This window comes from Triticum aestivum, chromosome 2A (assembly GCF_018294505.1).
Source record: "Triticum aestivum cultivar Chinese Spring chromosome 2A, IWGSC CS RefSeq v2.1, whole genome shotgun sequence".
NCBI lineage: Eukaryota > Viridiplantae > Streptophyta > Magnoliopsida > Poales > Poaceae > Triticum > Triticum aestivum.
In genome coordinates, this window is record NC_057797.1 from 681780060 (window position 1) to 681800317 (window position 20258).

At 45.3% G+C, this 20258-nt stretch overlaps 2 protein-coding genes across 2 annotated transcripts; one reads left to right on the forward strand and one right to left on the reverse strand.

Moving 5' to 3' along the window:
- Nucleotides 1–11957: 11957 nt before the first annotated feature.
- LOC123190191 (UDP-N-acetylglucosamine diphosphorylase 1) lies at nucleotides 11958–16602 on the forward strand. Its single transcript, XM_044602788.1, has 15 exons — nucleotides 11958–12507; nucleotides 12985–13039; nucleotides 13148–13299; nucleotides 13430–13469; nucleotides 13965–14054; nucleotides 14137–14249; nucleotides 14383–14457; nucleotides 14674–14713; nucleotides 14820–14902; nucleotides 14976–15053; nucleotides 15178–15321; nucleotides 15419–15486; nucleotides 15756–15870; nucleotides 15966–16122; nucleotides 16238–16602. Exons 1-15 carry the CDS (start codon nucleotides 12334–12336, stop codon nucleotides 16333–16335), a joined length of 1482 nt encoding a protein of 493 aa, XP_044458723.1. The 5' UTR covers nucleotides 11958–12333; the 3' UTR covers nucleotides 16336–16602.
- Nucleotides 16603–18108: 1506 nt separating this feature from the next.
- Nucleotides 18109–20253, reverse strand: LOC123190193 (40S ribosomal protein S11). The gene is made up of 6 exons (XM_044602790.1): nucleotides 20044–20253; nucleotides 19452–19492; nucleotides 19240–19340; nucleotides 18744–18888; nucleotides 18565–18654; nucleotides 18109–18367 (listed from the first exon to the last, which is right to left on the reverse strand). The coding sequence occupies exons 1-6, from the start codon at nucleotides 20053–20055 to the stop codon at nucleotides 18277–18279; spliced, it is 480 nt and encodes a 159-aa protein (XP_044458725.1). The 5' UTR covers nucleotides 20056–20253; the 3' UTR covers nucleotides 18109–18276.
- Between the last annotated feature and the right edge of the window lie 5 nt (nucleotides 20254–20258).

A 20258-nucleotide genomic window follows, 5' to 3' on the forward strand; every position in this document is an offset into this window, starting at 1 on the left:
GCCGACACGCGTCTGGTGTTTCCCAGTCAGTCCATTACCAAAACGGATTAAGAAAAGGACGCCGACTATCGTTCAAGGATAACCTATTGGGAGTTGGAACCATTTCTTCAGAGAAGATTGTTCATACATACTGTGTTGGAGAAACAAATAAATTCTCTGCATTACTCTCTACTCCTTCCGAGCGATCACATGCAGTGCAGCCCTTCTGCATGGTTCGAAAAAAGAAATACTTCCTCCGTCTCTAAATACAAGTCTTCCTAATTAGGTGTTAACCGCTCTTCGTTTATCCGTTCTTGCTAATTCGGGTTTTGGTGCATTCTTGTGCACGCACCATCTATAGAAGAAGAAGAAGAAGAAGAAGAAGAAGAAGAAAGCATATATCGATTCATACAGTGGCTTTGCAACTGCTTTCAGAAGCTGGAGTACACGCTTCTCCCTCTATCCCTGGAAGAAAAGAAAATCATTTTCTCTGAATTTTCTCCTGTGCTTTGCGTGCTTGCCGGGCAAGCCTACCGTGGCAACGCCGTCCCAACTTTTGTTTTTCCAGGCTGACCACCGCACCCGCGCACACCCGTGTCAGGCTTACGCCTCATCCTGCCATGCATTCACTCCTCGTGCCGCACCGGCAGCATCGCACTGACGGACTACTGCAGCCGGGGGCCGGCCGGCCGGCTGGTTGGTGCACGCGGCCGCACTGCACATATGATTGTATACAAATCTACTACTACTAATACCGACCAGCAGGCTGCTGACAGAAACCAAGATCAGTAACGTCTTTGTCAGCCGATCGACGGTTGGCGTTGATGGATCGCATGGTCATACGTCTCGTCGACCGGCCGTCGACGCGCCACCAAACCGGTTCGTCCGTTGATGATGCTCTTGTGATGGTTCGCAATTGCACATCACACCACGGCCTGGGTTTTGGATCGGTCCGCCCCGCTAGCTGTTGCCTTGATGAGTGAGGCGCAAGGCTCCAACCGCAAAAGCCATGCATGCAGACGCAGTGCAGGTGGCGACACAACGAAGATGCAACCAAAAAGGCCCAGAGTGGGAGAAATACATATGAGATTTCTCGTTTTTCGTTTCTTTTGGCCGTGTGCATCTTTAATGTCTAGCTTATGCCTTGAGATCATGTTGTTGCAGAGCCCGGGTGTAACCGGTATCATCCTGGCATTAGTATTCCCTTTTGTATCGTAATAATGAGAGTTATCTTCGTTTTAGCATCAATAACTTCTTGCTTGCTACTCAAAAAAGGAGAAAAAAACTCTATGCTTGCTTGTTATTACAGGAGAAGAACTCGTAGTACTATATTGATAAGTGGGACAAAGCCTACAACCACAATGCTGTAAAAGCTACTGCACTGCCTGGTACCGGTAGTGGCAGTGGTAGTTGATGGATCGAGAAAATGTGCGTACTTATCATTATTATTATTAGTTGTGCCTTTAACCTTTTCTTTCTTTGTTTGGGTAGACAGAAAAAAGACAACCTAACTTGGAATTCAAGCCTTTGGTCGTCGATCGATCCGCCCCGCCCAGCCAGCAGGCAGCAGGTCGGTCAGGTACGTCGTCCTGTCGGTGACCGCTTCTTCTAGATTAGGAAGAGGATCGGCTCATTGGCATTTTTTTTTCCGAACCGGGCTATACCCCTTTCCATTGTAAATGAACGGAAATACAGAGTTCAGAAACATGTCAGGAGGAGGGAAAGAGGTAAGGCTCATTGGCATTGGCCATTGGTTACTTGTTTTTCCATTCATCGGAATAAATTTATGTTACTAAGGTGTTTATATTCAGTTTCAGGTTCATTTGTACTTGCTCTGTAAGGAAATGTACGTTCTTAAATTTCTTTACGGAGGAGTACTACCCAACTACTACTTCAGCCTCCGGTGTATTGTTCAGGCAAGTAATCCTGATCCTGTATTCTCTCGTCAGATCATATCTACAATTCAGAAGTGGCCGCATACATCTTTTTGATGCAGAGGCTGGAGGATAACCTCATTTTCTAAAAGAAGAAAATTCTACAATTCAGAAGCTTGATTAGGATAAGGGGGGCTGATCTTGCCGACTTGCCCCACTTGCCGACGCTGTACCACTGTAGTATCTGAGATGTTTTGCTGTTGAGATGCATGGATGGATGCCAGTGAAGTCAATCAATTCACTGCCGTGGTCCATTACAGTTGCAGGGAGCATGAATGCAAAGTAGTAGTAGCAGTAGCATCATGAACTGGAAGGGAGAGATGGGTTGGGCCATGAATGAATGGATCGCCGAGGCTGGACACTTGTTACCACCCTCGATCGTATTGCATACGGCAACAACAACACATGCACGCACGATAGTTACAAATAGAGCAAAGCTGCTGTCCAAATGCCAGAGACAATGTATACTTGTACTAGAAATCACATGATCTACCTAAATTGGTACAAGCGGCCGTGGACAGGGCTGTCACGTGCTGCTACTGCTACTGCGAAAGCTATGCTGCTATCAGGGCACCTCCGGTCCAAGCCTAAAAAAGGATTAACCTCTGAGAAGATTCTCCTTGAGTTCCACATCTATCAGAATTCTCATTTGAGTTAACTTCTCAAAAAATGAGAAATTAACTCAAATGAAAATAATTATGTTGCTGACCATCTTCCAATTTTGAGCAGCTGAAACAACTTCTGAGCAAAAGATTCCACTCTACCGCTCGGCCTTCTCCACATCACCGCCTTCTTTCTTGCCTCGCCGGTCACCATGCACCTGTGCGGGCACCTCGTAGCCCTCACCTTCCACACGCCTCACCTAGATTCGATTGCCGCATGTCGCCTCGGTCTAAATTGATGCATTGATTCATCGCCGCGAGCTCGTCGATTAGAAGGGCCATCGCGGCGCCTCGTTTCGTCCGAAACGAGCCAACGCAGCCATCCCGAGCGTTGGCCGCGAACGCCTCCTCGAGGTCCATGTCACAATGACCACCGCTAAAGTATCACGACGTGCGGTAGCGGCGTGGCGCACTTGGGCGGTAGAGATCCGAGATCCGAACACACGGGAGAAGCGGTGGCTTGGCACATTCGCCACCTTGGAGAAGGTGGCGCACAAGTATGGCATGGCGGCAGTGTGCTACTACGGCAGTTGGGCAAGGATTAACTTTCCCCTTGGTAGTCGTGCGCCCCAAACTTCGTCGAGCCTCCTCCTGTTAGAGTGGTCTCCCGCGCTAAGGAAAAGGAGAACCGCATGGCCATGAGACAGCTCGAGGCCGAGCACATCAACACGGCCCATATGGCTGACTGCATCGTGAAGAATCTGCAGCTCATCACCAAGAACCAAGCATGGTTCGAGTGCAAGGATGATGTCGTGAATTGGGATGAGATCCCCAACAAGGAGAAGGAGATGTCGTTAGTCGGCCCTAGCAACAATGACGATGAGGACGACCCCTTTTGTGTGGGGTGATCCCTATCTCAGATGACTTCGACGCGTTCTTCTTCTGTCATGGTGATGACAAGTGGTTTAAATTTATTCAGTTATGCTATCTAGTGATACCATCTACTTATGCTATATATGTTGTGTTACCCTTTTAAATTATGTATAATCAAGTACTTTAGGTTTGGGCCTGAAGTAATCTTTATGTATTTTTTAATGAGTTAGGTTTTGGGAGTTCGGCTAGGATCGCTTCTTTTTAACTCAAAACTTGAAGGAGGCTTTTGAAGGGCTGAATTTTAGGGATTCAATTAGAGATGCCCTTAGGGCATCTCCAAGGCAGACCCGTAAATCGCCCGCATCCGTTCGGACCACGCTGTCTGGACCATGGGAGTCATCCAACGTGGGTCTAGTACAAGTCATTGTTCAAGTAGCTTAATCCAGGCTTTCCATTGAAAAACACTTTCCAAATAACCCTATATGCTTTCCCGAAATTCTACATCATTTCTGATCCATAATATGTCAACAACATATACTCATCAGAAATTCTATAGTACTCCCACTCACTTCTTTGGAAATACAAGTTTCTCATAAACTTTGTATACACCCAAAACTTTGATCATCTCATCAAAGCATACATCCCAACTCCGAGATGCTTACTCCAGTCCTTAGAAGGATTGCTGGAGCTTTGCATACTTATTAGCATCTTTCAGGATTAACAAAACCTTCCGGTTGTATCACATACAACCTTTCCTCAAAAATCGTCGAGGAAACAATGGTTTTTGGCATCCTATCTGCAAGATTTCACAAATAATGCAGTAACCGCTAATATAATTCCAACAGACTCTCAGCATCGCTACGAGTGAGAAAGTCTCATCATAGTCAACTCCTTGAACTTGTCGGAAAAAATCTTAACGACAAGTCGAGCTTTCTTAATGATGATACTTACCATCATTGTCCGTCTTCCTTTTAAAATCCATATGTACCTAACAGCCTTACGACCATCAAGTAGTTCTCCCAAAGTCTACACTTTGTTTTCATATATGGATCCTCTCTCGGATTATATGGCCTCGAGCCATTTTGGAATCCAGGCCCACCATCGCTTCTCTATAGCTCGTAGGTTCATTGTTGTCTAGCAACATGACTTCCAAGACAGGATTACGTACCACTCTGAAGTAGTATGCATCCTTGTCATCCCACGAGGTTTGGTAGTGACTTGATCTGAAGTTTCATGATCACTATCATAAGCTTCCACTTCAATTGGTGTAGGTGTCACAGGAACAACTTCCTGTGCCCTGCCACATACTAGTTGAAGAGACGGTTTAATAACCTCATCAAGTCTCCACCATCCTCCCACTCAATTCTTTCGAGAGAAACTTTTCCTCAAGAAAGGACCCGATTCTAGAAACAATCCCTTATTGCTTTCGGATCTGAGACATGAGGTATACCCAACTGTTTTGGGTGTCCTATGAAGATGCATTTATCCGCTTTGGGTTCGAGCTTATCAGCCTGAAACTTTTTCACATAAGCGTCGCAGCCCCAAACTTTTAAGAAATGACAGCTCAGGTTTCTCTAAACCATAGTTCATACGGTGTCATCTCATCGGAATTACGTGGTGCCCCTTTTAAAGTGAATGTGGTTGTCTCTAATGCCTAACCCATAAACTATCGTGGTAATTCGATAAGAGACATCATGGTATGCATCATATCCAATAGGGTGCAGTTATGATGTTCGGACACACCATCACACTATGGTGTTCCAGGCTGTATTAGTTGTGAAACAATTTCCACAATGTCTTAATTCTGTGCCAAACTCGTAATTCAGATATTCATCTCTATGATCATATCATAGATCTTTTATCCTCTTGTCACGACGATCTTTCAACTTCACCCTGAAATTACTTGAACCTTTCAATAATTCAGACTCGTGATTCATCAAGTAAATATACTCAACATCTACTCAAATCATCTGTGAAGTAAGAACATAACGATATCCACTACATGCCTCAGCACTCATTGAATTGCACACATCAAAATGTATTACTTCCAACAAGTTGCTTTCTAGTTCCATTTTACTGAAAACGAGGCTTTCAGTCATCTTGCCCATGTGGTATGATTTGCATGTCTCAAGTGATTCAAAATCAAGTGAGTCCAAACGATCCATCTGTATAGAGTTTCTTCATGCATATCTACCAACAAACATGGTTCGCATGTCTCAATCCTTTCAAAAATGAGTGAGTCCAAAGATCCATCAACATGGAGCTTCTTCATGCGTTTTATACCGATATGACTTAAGTGGCAGTGCCACAAGTAGGTGGTACTATCATTACTATCTTACATCTTTTGGCATGAACATGTGTATCACTATGATCGAGATTCAATGAACCATTCATTTTAGGTGCAAGACCATTGAAGGTATTATTCAAATAAACAGAGTAACTGTTATTCTCTTAAATGAATAACCGTATTGCGATAGACATAATCCAATCATGTCTATGCTCAACGCAAACACCAATCTCGATGGTAGAGGGAGCGTACAATATTTGATCAACCTTGGAAATACTTCCAACACATATCGTCATCTCACCTTTAGCTAGTCTCCGTTTATTCCGTAGCTTTTATTTTGAGTTACTAACACTTAGCAACCGAACCGGTATCTAATACCCTGGTGCTACTAGGAGTACTAGTAAAATACACATTAACATAATACATCCAATATACTTCTATCGACCTTGCCAGCCTTCTTGTCTACCAAGTATCTAGGGTAATTCTGCTCCAGTGGTTGTTCCCTTCATTATAGAAGCACTTAGTCTCGGGTTTGGGTTCAACCTTGGGTTTCTTCACTAGAGCAGCAGCTGATTTGTCGTTTCATGAAGCATCCCTTTTTGCCCTTGCCCTTCTTGAAACTAGTGGTTTCACCAACCATCAACAATTGATGCTCCTTCTTGATCTTTACTTTTGTGGTGTCAAACATCGCGAATATCTCAAGGATCATCATATATGTCCCTGATATATCATAGTTCATCATGAAGCTCTAGCAGCTTGATGGTAATGACTTCGGAGAAACATCACTATCTCATCTGGAAGATCAACTCCCACTCGATTCAAATGATTGTTGTACTTAGACAATCTGAGCACAAGCTCAACAATTGAGCTTTTCTCCCTTAGTTGCAGGCTAAGAAAATCGTCGGAGGTCTTATACCTCTTGACGTGGGCACGAGCCTGAAATCCCAATTTCAGTCCTTGGAACATCTCATATGTTCTGCGATATTTCAAAAACGTCTTTGGTGCCTCAATTCTAAGCCATTTAGCATTACGCACTGAACTATCATGTAGTCATCAAAACGTGTATGTTAGATGTTCGCAACATCCACAGATGACGTTCGAGGTTCAACACACTGAGCGGTGCATTAAGGACATAAGCCTTCTATGAAGCAATGAGGACAATCCTCAGTTTACGGACCTAGTCCGCATAATTGCTACTATCCACTTTCAACTAAATTTTCTCTAGGAACATATCTAAACAGTAGAACAGAAACGTGAGCCACGACATAATTTGCGAAGACCTTTTGACTATGTTCAGGATAATTAAGTTCATCTTATGAACTCCCACTCAGATAGACATCCCTCTAGTCATCTAAGTGATTACATGATCCGAGTCAACTAGGCCGTGTCCGATCATCACGTGAGATGGACTAGTCATCATCGGTGAACATCTTCATGTTGATCGTATCTACCATACGACTCATGCTTGACCTTTCGGTCTCTTGTGTTCCGAGGCCATGTCTGTACATGCTAGGCTCGTCAAGTCAACCTAAGTGTTTCGCGTGTGTAAATCTGTCTTACACCCGTTGTATGTGAACGTTAGAATCTATCACACCCGATCATCACGTGGTGCTTCGAAACAACGAACTGTCGCAATGGTGCACAGTTAGGGGGAACACTTTCTTGAAATTATTATGAGGGATCATCTTATTTACTACCGTCGTTCTAAGTAAACAAGATGCATAAACATGATAAACATCACATGCAATCAAATAGTGACATGATATGGCCATCATCACTTTGCTCCTCTTCGGGGCTCCATGATCATCATCGTCATCGGCATGACACCATGATCTCCATCATCATGATCTCTATCATCGTGTATTCATGAAGTTGTCTCGTCAACTATTACTTCTACTACTACAGCTAACGGTTAGCAATAAAGTAAAGTAATTACATGACGTTTATGTTGACACGCAGGTCATAAATAAATTAAGACAACTCCTATGGCTCCTGCCGGTTGTCATACTCATCGACATGCAAGTCGTGATTCCTATTACAAGAACATGATCAATCTCATATATCACATATATCATTCATCACATCCTTTTGGCCATATCACATCACATAGCATACCCTGCAAAAACAAGTTAGACATCCTCTAATTGTTGTTTGCATGTTTTACGTGGCTGCTATGAGTTTCTAGCAAGAACGTTTCTTACCTACGCAAAAACCACAACGTGATATGCCAATTGCTATTTACCCTTCATAAGGACCCTTTTCATCGAATCCGATCTGACTAAAGTGGGAGAGACAGACACCCGCTAGCCACCTTATGCAACTAGTGCATGTCAGTCGGTGGAACCAGTCTCACGTAAGAGTACGTGTAAGGTCGGTCCGGGCCGCTTCATCCCACAATGCCGCCGAATCAAGATTGGACTAGTAACGGTAAGCATATTGAACAAAATCAACGCCCACAACTACTTTGTGCTCTACTCGTGCATAGAAACTACGCATAGACCTAGCTCATGATGCCACTGTTGGGCAACGTAGCAATAATTCAAAATTTTCTACGTATCACCAAGATCAATCTATGGAGTCATCTAGCAACGAAGGAGCAGTGGATCTACATACCCTTGTAGATCGCGCGCGGAAGCGTTCAAGAGAACGGGGTTGATGGACTCGTACTCGTCGTGATCCAAATCACCGATGATCCTAGCGCCGAACGGACGGCACCTCCGCGTTCAACACACGTACGAAGCAGCGACGTCTCCTCCTTCTTGATCCAGCAAGGGGGAGGAGGGGTTGATGGAGATCCAGCAGCACGATGGCGTGGTGGTGGAAGTAGCGGGATTCCAACAGGGCTTCGCCAAGCGCTGCGGGAGGAGGGAGATGTGTCATGGGAGGGAGAGGGAGGCGCCAGGGCTTAGATGTTGTTGCCCTCCCTTCCCCCCACTATATATAGGGCCAAGGGAGAGGGGGGGGCGCAGCCTTGGCCCTTCCTCCAAGGAAGGGTGCAGCCAAGGGAGGAGTCCATCCTCCCCAAGGCACCTAGGAGGTGCCTTCCCCCTTTAGGACTCTTCCTTTCCCTCATCTCTTGGCGCATGGGCCTCTTGGGGCTGGTGCCCTTGGCCCATATAGGCCAAGGCGCACACCCCTACAGCCCATGTGCCCCCCAGGGGCAGGTGGACCCCCTTGGTGGACCCCCGGGACCCTCCTGGTGGTCCCGGTACGTTACCGATAAAACCCGAAACTTTTCCGATGACCAAAATAGGACTTCCCATATATAAATCTTTACCTCCGGACCATTCTGGAACTCCTCGTGACGTCCGGGATCTCATCCGGGACTCCGAACAACTTTCGGGTTACCGCATACTAATATCTCTATAACCCTAGCGTCACCGAACCTTAAGTGTGTAGACCCTACGGGTTTGGGAGACATGCAGACATGACCGAGATGACTCTCTGGTCAATAACCAACAGCGGGATCTGGATACCCATGTTGGCTCCCACATGTTCCATGATGATCTCATCGGATGAACCACGATGTCAAGGACTTAATCAATCCCGTATACAATTCCCTTTGTCTAGCGGTACGATACTTGCCCGAGATTCGATCGTCGGTATCCCGATACCTTGTTCAATCTCGTTACCGGCAAGTCTCTTTACTCGTTCCGTAACACATCATCCCGCGATCAACTCCTTGATCACATTGTGCACATTATGATGATGTCCTACCGAGTGGGCCCAGAGATACCTCTCCGTTTACACGGAGTGACAAATCCCAGTCTCGATTCGTGCCAATGCAACCGACACTTTCGGAGATACCTGTAGTGTACCTTTATAGCCACCCAGTTACGTTGTGACGTTTGGTACACCCAAAGCACTCCTACGGTATCCGGGAGTTGCACAATCTCATGGTCTAAGGAAATGATACTTGACATTAGAAAAGCTTTAGCATACGAACTACATGATCTTGTGCTAGGCTTATGATTGGGTCTTTGTCCATCACATCATTCTCCTAATGATGTGATCCCGTTATCAATGACATCCAATGTCCATGGTCAGGAAACCGTAACCATCTCTTGATCAACGAGCTAGTCAACTAGAGGCTTACTAGGGACATGGTGTTGTCTATGTATCCACACATGTATCTGAGTTTCCTATCAATACAATTCTAGCATGGATAATAAACGATTATCATGAACAAGGAAATATAATAATAACTAATTTATTATTGCCTCTAGGGCATATTTCCAACAGCATGTTGAGTTGCTTGACGACTCGTCGGACGAGGAGCACTTCGATGAGACGGCAATGATGCAGGCGGTTCTTGAAGACGCGGATCGTGCGGAGGAGCATGTTCTCAATTTCAAGGGCTCGATCAAGGGTCATCGAGTGCTCAACTGCAACAAGGCGCGCGACCATTTGATACTGATGGCCGGCTACTTTGCCTCTGATGCACTATTTGCTAACCATTTTCGTCAGTGTTTTCGGATGCGCAAGACTGTCTTCGATCGTTTGTACCATGGCATCTCGTCTTGCGATGACTACTTCATCCTGAAGAAGGACGTCGTCAGAACTATTGGCTTCTCTGGTTACTAGAAGTGCACATCCACACTCTGGATTCTTGCATATGGCACGCCTGCTGATTCGTCGGATGAGTACCTATGGATGTCTAAGAGCACGTGTAGAGATGCCATGGTCAGGTTTGCAACTGCCGTGGTCGAGGTGTTCGGACCTCCATGAGAGAACCAACTGTGGCAGACACCAAGAGGCTCTTGGCAATCTCAGAAGTAAGAGGGTGGCCAGGTTTGCTTGGATCTCTTGACTGCATGCATTGAAAAATGGAAGAACTGCCCGAAGGCTTTAAAAGGGCAATATTAGGGTCATGTTAAGAAGCTCACCATGATTCTTGAAGCAGTTGCATCACATAATCTTTGGGCTTGGTACGCTTTCTTTGGCATGCTCGGGTCTCATAATGATATCAATGTGCTGCAACGATCGTCGTTGTTGTTTGCGAGGCTGGCTGAAGGAAAAGCTCATCCTTGCCATTATAATGTCAATGGACATGAGTACAATATGGGATACTATCTAGTTGATGGTGTCTATCCTCCATGGGCTACCTTTGTCAGCACCATCTCAAACTCAGTTGGCCAGAAAAAGGCTCACTTTGCCCAAAAGACAAGAAGCAACTAGAAAGGATGTCGAGAGGGCATTTGGAGCTCTGTAGGCTTGTTTTGCAGTTGTTCGTGGACATGCTAAACAATTGGATCCGAAACCTTGTGAGAGGTGATGACATGTTGTGTGATCATGCACAACGTGATTGTCGAGGATGAGGGTGATGATGCTTCTGCAGCTCTGGAATTTGAGAACATGGATGATCCTATCCAACTTTTGGACCAGAATCCGGCCACATTTGAAGAGTTTATTCAAATGCGTCAAGAAATTCGACATCGACCAACTCACAAGAAGCTGAAGGAAGATCTGATTGAGCATCAGTGGGCGGTGAAAGGGGGACAACAATGTTGGGATGCAATATTTGAACTTTTTTAAATTTGAACTAGTGTTGCATGCGACTACTTGGTCGTGCGGAGTTGAAAAAAACAATAAGGAAGGTCGGATGTATGCGGTTACGATTAGATGACCTCCTTCCGCATCCGTGTGTGCGGACTGGTCCCTCTGTCCGTCACAGATGCGAAAGAAAATTTGCGGGTTACCATTGAAGATGCCCTTACACATGTAATACACAGATGAGCTGAATAAAGATCAACAAGAAATATGCAGATTTGGGTTAGTGCTTAAATCCGCATATGGAATTATGACACAAAGAAGACACTCCCTTCGGATGGGAATATAAGCAGGCACGGGTTTATAGGTCTTACGTTTGACAAAAAGAATCAGTATGGCATAAAACTACATGATCCTCCATTCGATTCAATACATCTATTCAGCGACGAGTAATACGGGGTCGGAGGGAGTAAGAAAATTCGTCCAACAACGATTGTAGAACCGCTTGTTCGCTATCTAAAAAAACAATCAACAACGGTTGTAGAACCGCTTGTTCGCTATCTCAAAAAAACAATCAACAACGGTTGTAGAGATATATGTATATTTTGTGGCAAGCAACGTACTCCATATTTTGCTAGTCAAATGCAGTAGATAACCTAAGAAAATACTTATATTCCTATATCTAGAGGCAGTAAAATTATGAGCCAAGTAGATTGATTATTCGCCGTAAACATCCAAATGGCGTGGTCGCCATGGCAGCATGCGTAGCTTCCTCCCCCTTCCCTCTGTACGTTTGCAACCTGCTCCGATCCAAAAGCCAGAGAGGAGACACCTGCAGCGCACCGCACCGCACCGCGCCGTGGTATATAACCTCGCCCCGCGCGGCGGCACACGCACCGGCAGCGGCACCACCACGCCTCCCCTCCCTACCTACGCCTACGCGGCCCACGCCCACGCACGCACCGGCGAACAATCCGAGCTGGCTCTTTTGGCCATAGGCACAGCGGATCATTACCCAATCACGGATCTCTAGCCTCGCCTCGCCACCGCCCGCTGCTCCGCTCTGCCTCTGCCTCTGCCTGCTCACAATCTCCCTCGCCCCGCCACCGTCGCCTGCTGCCGCCCCTGCCGCTTCTTGTGCTGCCGCCGCGGCGACGAGGAGGAGGAGATGAAGGAGATGATGGTGGGGTCGGTGGCGCCGGTCGGCCCGGTCGGGAGGTGGGGGGCGGCGCCGCCGCAGGAGCTGCTGGAGCGGATGAAGGACTACGGCCAGGAGGGCGCCTTCGCGCTCTGGGACGAGCTCTCGCCCGAGGACCGCGACCTCCTCGTCCGGGACATCGAGGTGAGACCGACCGACCGACCGACCCCAATGCGCTGCTCTTCCGGTCGCCTCCGGGCGGGATTTCATGGCCGGATTTGGCTTTCTTGCGCTGGGATTTCTGTTCGCGCGAGGAGCTGATTCCTCGCGCAGGGACTGTCGGCGGAGGTTTTTTCGGCATAGGAAGTTACTTTCTGCATCGGGATTGTTAATCATGAAAGAAAGATTTCGGTTTTGTGTTGGAATTATGCTTGTCGATTCGGTCGTGGGCTGGAATTCTGCACGCGGAGCTGGTTTGATTTGATTTCAAGTAGAAAGTGCTGCTGGGATTTGTGGGGTGGAAGATGAGGATTTGAGTAGCAATGTAAATCTCCATCAGTTGCAGATGCTGCACATTTCGATTGTGGTGTTGCCTGACCTCAATCGAAATTTGCAGCATCTGTTTGCCATTTTGACACCGAATGAATACTGACGGAGCTGTGTGTACTAACTATGTTGCAGAGTCTAGATCTTTCGAGGATTGACCGGATCATTCGACGCTCTATGGGATCACAAGGTCAGAGTTCCTTCATTTGAACAAATTGCCATCATTCCAGTGAAGAAGAGAACAATGTGTATCTTTGATCAGCATTCTTAACTAACGTGGTGATCTTGCTAAACACAGGAGGCTATCTGGCGCCCGCCGAGCCCGTGCCGGAATCCAGCGTGTCGAGGGTGGAGGAGAGGTCTCCAGAGGACAAAGAACGGTGGTGGAAGAAGGGGCTGAGAGCCATCTCCGAGGGGAAGCTGGCCGTTGTCCTTTTAGCTGGTGGCCAGGTAATCTCATGAAATATAATCCCCCCAGTCCTGTTTTCTGATACTGCAGTCTCTGTAGTCTCTACCGCGCATTCTGTAGCATTATACTTATGATGATCTGATTTCTTCTCATGTTGTGCCTTGTGTGTAGGGGACTCGGCTTGGAAGCTCAGATCCTAAGGGGTGTTTCAGTAAGTCGATCCCATCTGAATCCTTGTATGTTAGTAGTTGACTGCATATGTGCAGTGGTGTGCTCTTCTTTTAAAACTAAAAAATAGTACACCATAGTGATTTTTTTAGTTCTTGGCACAATTCTTTATTCCATAGAGGCAGATTTCACATGCTGTAAATTGTGTACATCACTGTTATACACCATCTTTTAATCAAAAAAGGTGATTGGATGTACTTACTGTATCCAGTGTGGCATATTTGTTCATCCATACTAGTATGGAATTGCATTTTCTGCTGATAATTCCATAGCGGCAGATTTCACATGTTATAAATTTTGTACATCACTGTTATGCATTGTGTCCTGATCAAAAGGAAATGGATGTACTTACTATATCCAGCGTGGCATCTTTGTTCATCCATACTTGTGTGGAATTGCATTTCGCTGATAATTCGAATCTCCTTATATTACATTGATCATTGTGATTTTCTCTTGACACCTCATGTTGGCCTTCCAGGTATTGGACTTCCATCTGGAAAATCACTTTTCCAACTCCAAGCGGAACGCATTTTGTGTATTCAAAAGTTGGCTGCTCAGTCCAGTGATAGTAATATACACAAGCTTGTAAATTTTTCTTTGTCCTTTGCTTCACTTCACCTCCTTACCCTTGATTTGAAAATAATTTGCAGGTCCAAGAAATACTTTACCAATCCACTGGTACATAATGACCAGCCCCTTCAACGATGATGTCACACGCAAATTCTTTGAAAGCCGTAAATATTTTGGCTTAGAGGCTGACCAGGTAAGAACAAGTACAAAATTTTCCGTTGCATTGAATATTCATGGCAATTCAACAAACACGTGCATACTGTTGAATCTAATAGTAAGAGTTATCTTTAATAGCTAGGCTTGAAACGTTGATATCTTCTTGGCAGGTGACCTTTTTCCAACAAGGCACCCTTCCATGTGTTTCTGACGATGGCAGATTTATTATGGAGACTCCATACAAGGTACCGTGTTTCATCTTCTCTTTAACTTTTCATTCATGATCCATCTTACCATGTACGGCCAGGACGTTACAGTTTATAGCAATTTGTTTTCTAAGTTTTACTCATGGTGTGTGATCTAAGAGTTTAAATGCAAATTTTGATGCCTGCAAAGCTACTTTGATACTGCATATCTGCAATGCCAAATGATTGAATTGTTCTTACATGATCTTAAACCAGGTAGCCAAGGCACCTGATGGAAATGGAGGAGTTTATGCCGGTAATCTCCCATAGATATGGACCAGTTATTATGCATCTTGCAGTAGTTGTATTTTACCCACTATTAGATACTGATGCTTATTTTTTACAACTGTAACATCCCACAGCTCTGAAGTCTAAGAAGTTGCTTGACGACATGTCTTCACGGGGTGTAAAGTATGTAGATTGCTACGGAGTTGATAACGTATTGGTGAGGACATGCGCTTTGAGGTCTCATCTGATTTCCGCACCTTCTCGTTCGCTAATCGATGTCTTATGCGCAGGTTCGTGTTGCAGATCCAACGTTCCTAGGGTACTTTATAGAAAAGGGTGTATCTTCTGCTGCGAAGGTTGTTAGGAAGGTAAGGTCAAATATCTTTCGAGCTCGCAAAAGGAAATTCTCATAGTTCATCACTTGTTTTTTTTGGCAATTGTCATTTTTAGCATACTATGCACTTTGTTGATAGTCTGTCATATCCTTAACAGGCTTATCCACAAGAGAATGTTGGAGTATTTGTTCAAAGAGGTTGTGGTGGACCTCTTTCCGTGGTCGAGTATAGTGAAATGGATGCGGCTATGACTACTGAAATTAATCAATCAACAGGGCGCCTTCGTTATTGTTGGAGCAATGTATATTTCTATCCTTAGCTTGTCGCTCCCTCCTTCCCTGAATAACTGTGAGTCTGTGACAGATGATAAAACTAACATATTGCTTTGTTCTTTGCAGGTATGCTTGCATATGTTCAGTTTGGAATTTCTGAATCAAGTGGCAAACAGCCTTGAAAAGGACAGCGTGTGAGTGTTTCTATATCCAGTTTGAATTCTGAAATCATATAATTTTTGCGCCCTCTTCCCTCAATAACTCTTGAGTCTGGTTTTACAGTAGTTTTTTACCTACTTGCTGCTTATGTCTCTTAATCTTTCTGGGAGAGTGAGAGTTATAACTACAGTTTGTGATATAAGGATCTGCTAGGCATATCATGGCAAGTAATTTTACTTGGCACATGCTCTAGCATAAATTATGTTCTGTTGCAGCGCCTGACATTTGGAAATTTGGTGGCCAGGTATCATCTTGCACAGAAGAAGATACCTTCGATTCATGGGTATACAATGGGCCTGAAGCTTGAGCAGTTCATATTCGATGCATTCAATTACTCCCCGTCCATGACACTTTTTGAGGTTCAATTTCCATTCTGTTCCCTCTCCTTCTTTCCCCCCATTTTCTTTGGGTTTAAAAGCTTGAGATACTCACTGGCGCATATCTGAAAATCCAGGTGCTACGCGAAGAGGAATTTGCTCCAGTGAAGAATGCGAATGGCTCAGCCTACGACACCCCCGATAGCGCCAAACTGATGCTGCTCCGACTCCACAGCAGATGGGTAGTCGCTGCTGGCGGCTTCCTGACCCATTCTGTGCCCTTGTACATGACAGGTAATTCCTCACGTTTGCCTGTACCGTGAAACTTGCAGCACTAAATCACAACTCAGGCATTTCAAGACAAAACAGACTGTGATGGCCACCATTCTCATGACCCCTTTTCTCATAGGCGTCGAGGTTTCTCCGCTCAGCTCCTACGCCGGAGAAAACCTGGAGGCGATCTGCCGCGGACGGACATTCCACGCGCCCAGTGAGATCTCGTTCTAGGCGCATTGGTTGGTGACAGCGGCAGCAGATGGAGGAAGCAGTGTTGCACAGGGATTGCAAGGTCGAACGAATGCCTCGCAGTTTGGGACATTGGTTGTATTGAGCTGAGCTCTTTGAGCTATTGGCATTAGGGTTTTCAGGTACTGGCCAGACTGTTGTATCTTTTGTGAGTAATTGGCCCAGATTCTGAATGCGTCTTGGCTTTTGCCATTTGTAACTCTTTTGGCTGTTGCTGCCCCTTTAGATGAGCATCTTCAACTGTACTAATTTGGTGCCCCATTTATCTGCTGTCACGTTTCGACAGTGTCCGCTCTGAACCCCATTTATCTGTGCACGCAGCCTTGTCCTATCAAATTGCCTGGACACATATATAATTGGCGGGGGTGAAGAGAGATGAAAAAAAGAGAGAAATTGCTGCGGATAGATCGGGTCCAATGTGGCAGGCTATCCGGTCATCACATTTCCTCCCCACATAGGAGCTTGGGTTGGAGACCATTACCGTCCTTAGGGCCAACAATGCGGTCCACCAACACGGACACCATCAAATGTCCGTGAACACGGCACGACGTGTCCGAAGACAGGAATAGGGCGAAGGCCATTCAACCGGAGTCACTAAATGTCCTCTCATTTCTTGAAAAAGGTTAAAGAAAAACAAACCAAATGACCGTCTCTAGTCACTTTGACAAATTTATCTAGATCAATAGCAATTTAACCACACATTTAAATCCGACAAACACTCCTTGAAAGATGTTCGACAAGTTTTTCAATTCCATCGATCCCAAATACTCCCTTCGTCCTTCCTTTCCTTTGAGTTTGAACTTCTTCACATGTAATTCAGTTAGTGTGCCCATTGAGCTTTATTCAACAATGCATCATTGCGAAGGGGTTGCACTCGTCTTTGGTAGAACGTGCAAGCTAGCAATGAAGTGATCAACAAGTTGCAACATTGAGCAAATCAATAAAATGATCAACACATAGAGCAGCAAGAACGAAAACATGTGAGCTCTTCGGCACAATGCACCTTGCTAGCACTTGTGCACACACACTTCAATACTTGACATGTCCATGATCTTCTTCTATGTCGTAAGCTGTGTGTCCATGATCATCTTCTATGTGGTAAGCTGTGTAGTGCTTGTGTTCATTGAACCAAATATGCACACTTTGCCAAATTATGCTTCGTGCCTTGAAACTCCACACATCACACAGCAATTCATCCTCTTTATTCGAGTACGTAGCCATCGTGTTTACTACAACTTGATAAATTGTCAGGCGTTGTCGTGCCAGCAGTCAGGCAGGCAGATTTCTTAACGATAGCACTGTCCAAGGAGGTTCGGCAAGTCCTAGGTGTGATACAACAACGGTCGATCCAGGGTGCAGATACAGAACACAAGGGAGGGCAGAGTTCAAGGAAAGATGAATTCTGAAAATTTAGTTCTCAAGTCAACAAATCGACATGCCTACATATGGAGCTCTTTTTCTGTCATTCTCTGCTAACTCATACATACTAAATTATACTCCCTCTGCAAACAAATATAAGAGTGTTTACGAAGGGAGTAGTACATCATAATATTTTGTTACAGTTGATCACAATTGCAACTTTGCAACTTCAAATAATGCCAGCCATCAATTTTAGTTTTGCTTCATTAGATTAAAAACCTAATGCTGGAGAAGTTACTAACAATAGGAACAAGGCAACACACGGCTCGAGTAAATATCATATAACATCTGGGCAAACAAATTCACAAGGAACTGAGCAAAAGGACAATAAGGCAGTACAATTAAAGCGAAACTATTAATGATAGATAGATTCCACAAAACATGTTCAGATCACGACATTCGGTTTGACAGATAACACGGAATCAAATCTCGAAACAGCAGCCTGGTAGATTTCAAGTGCGAAAAAGTTCTGACTATGAACTACTCATGAATCAGAGTCTGGGCTTAGGCAGCGACGAAAGCCTTCTTCCCGCCTCCGGTGGTTCCAGCTGGAACGACCTTCAGGACATTGAATCTCACGGTTTTCGACAGGGGCCTGTTTCAGACAAGCAACATACTTCAGCACAAAAGAAAATAAGCTTTCTGCAGTAATCAATACATCAACTATATAATGATGAAGTGGAATATCACAGCATGTATGTAACAGTAACATAACTGCACAAGGGTCAACATACTAGAACAACCAGGCTAACATTCTCAAGTTGATAGTCATGCAAGAGTAATGAGTATTACCTGCACTGGCCAATGATGACATGGTCGCCTTCCTTGACACGGAAGCAGGGGGAGATGTGAGCTGGGATGTTGGAGTGCCTCTTCTCATACCTGCAAGGAGCACAATTGATTTGAGTTAGAAATGCCACAGGGAAGAAGCAATGCATTATGTTCTCAGAATCATCAATGGGTTTACTTGCCTCTGATACTTCTTGACAAAATGAAGGTAGTTCCTGCGAACAATGATGGTCCTGTTCATCTTGGCACTGTGGCAGGTTCCAGCTATGATTCTGCCCCTGATGGCAACAGTTCCAGTGAATGGGCACTTCTTGTCAATGTAGGTACCTGGAAATGAATAGGAATTAATACACCGTCGCAAGCTTAACAGAAAATAAGGCACAATTAACTATTCGTGATTTATGTCAACCACAGTACTAGCCAGACACTAGCAACAGAACATCAAGAAACAGTACATGGTACAATTCATGGCTCAATTGTTTCCACATGACCAAAAGAAAATGGGCTGTGGATCTAGAATTTACTAGCTTCAATTCTTTGTGTAGACTAGGCTAGCAAAGCCAGGAGAAATGTACTTAAGTATGATCTTAGGCACACATACTTGCATTCAAAGACTAGCATCACCTACTCAAGTATCAAACAGTGCTAAAATAGACGGATTGGCCCACTATAGTTTACCATCAATCGCCTCCCTTGGGGTCTTGAAACCAAGGCCAACACTCTTCCAGAAGCGGTTGCCAGCCTTGCCGGGCCTCTTTGCCTTGTCGGCCTTTTTGGTGCTAAATTGAACAGAAAACATTGTTAGGGTACAGGCATTACATGGGATCAATAAAAGATATGAACATTGCTAAACAACAACAGCACACAAGAAAGGTAATCAAACTCCTCACCTGAGGAAAACCTTTGGCTGCTTGAGGAAAGACTTCTCGGTCTGCACAACATATCAAGTTTAAACTACCATTAGAACAATTACAGCAACAAATTATGACATATTGTACACAGGAATAGAACAAACTAGAAAAACAATCTATACTTCACTCAGTGCTTGGCAAACTCAAAATGAACAATAGAACAATGGACACCAAGATCCTATCGGGTTCAAATGATCAGAGAATAGCACAAAGTACCAGTGGAACATAAGGATTTAGTCACAACACACAAGTCATTTAGCATAAGCTGCTAACAACTACGCCGAGACAGCAGAAATCAATGGATGAACTGGGAGTTAAACGCACAACCAATACATCGAAACGACGGCAAGTTCGTCTGACAGCAAAAGACTACGAACTCGCTACTGCAAGACACACCACGCTACCACTCGATTCGCAACGAACGCACAAGCTTCTACACGAACGGATCTAAGCATACATGGCCGATAAGCACGAAGGCGCCGCATCACACATCCCGAGCATCCGGCGACGGCAAGCGAACGGGGGGAGCAGAGGTAGAGCGCTACACGGGGAGGAGGAGGAGAGCCTTTACCTGCTCCGCCATGGCTGCGAGGTGGGCTTCGAGCGGCTCGGAGGCGGCGGCGGCGGCGGAGCGCGGAGATGCGGGTGCGAGGCTCTGAGAGGAGTTGGCGGCGGGGCGCAAACCCTAGGGGTGCATTCTTTCTTATAGCGCTGGGCGCCGCTGCGGAATGCGCAGCCCTTCCGGGCCTCTCCACCCGTCTCCCGGGCCGGCCCGTCACCGAGGTC

Excerpts from the sequence above, each read along its gene's own strand:
- LOC123190191 (XM_044602788.1), top strand. The coding sequence starts at position 12,334 with ATGAAGGAGATGATGGTGGGGTCGGTGGCGCCGGTCGGCCCGGTCGGG. Across the intron at positions 14,250-14,382 it reads TTGGCTTAGAGGCTGACCAG|GTGACCTTTTTCCAACAAGG; the intron begins GTAAGAACAAGT and ends TCTTCTTGGCAG. Across the intron at positions 15,322-15,418 it reads TTCGTTATTGTTGGAGCAAT|GTATGCTTGCATATGTTCAG; the intron begins GTATATTTCTAT and ends TGTTCTTTGCAG.
- LOC123190193 (XM_044602790.1), bottom strand. Across the intron at positions 19,341-19,451 it reads CAGCCAAAGGTTTTCCTCAG|CACCAAAAAGGCCGACAAGG; the intron begins GTGAGGAGTTTG and ends TGTTCAATTTAG. Across the intron at positions 18,368-18,564 it reads GTCATCATTGGCCAGTGCAG|GCCCCTGTCGAAAACCGTGA; the intron begins GTAATACTCATT and ends TGTCTGAAACAG.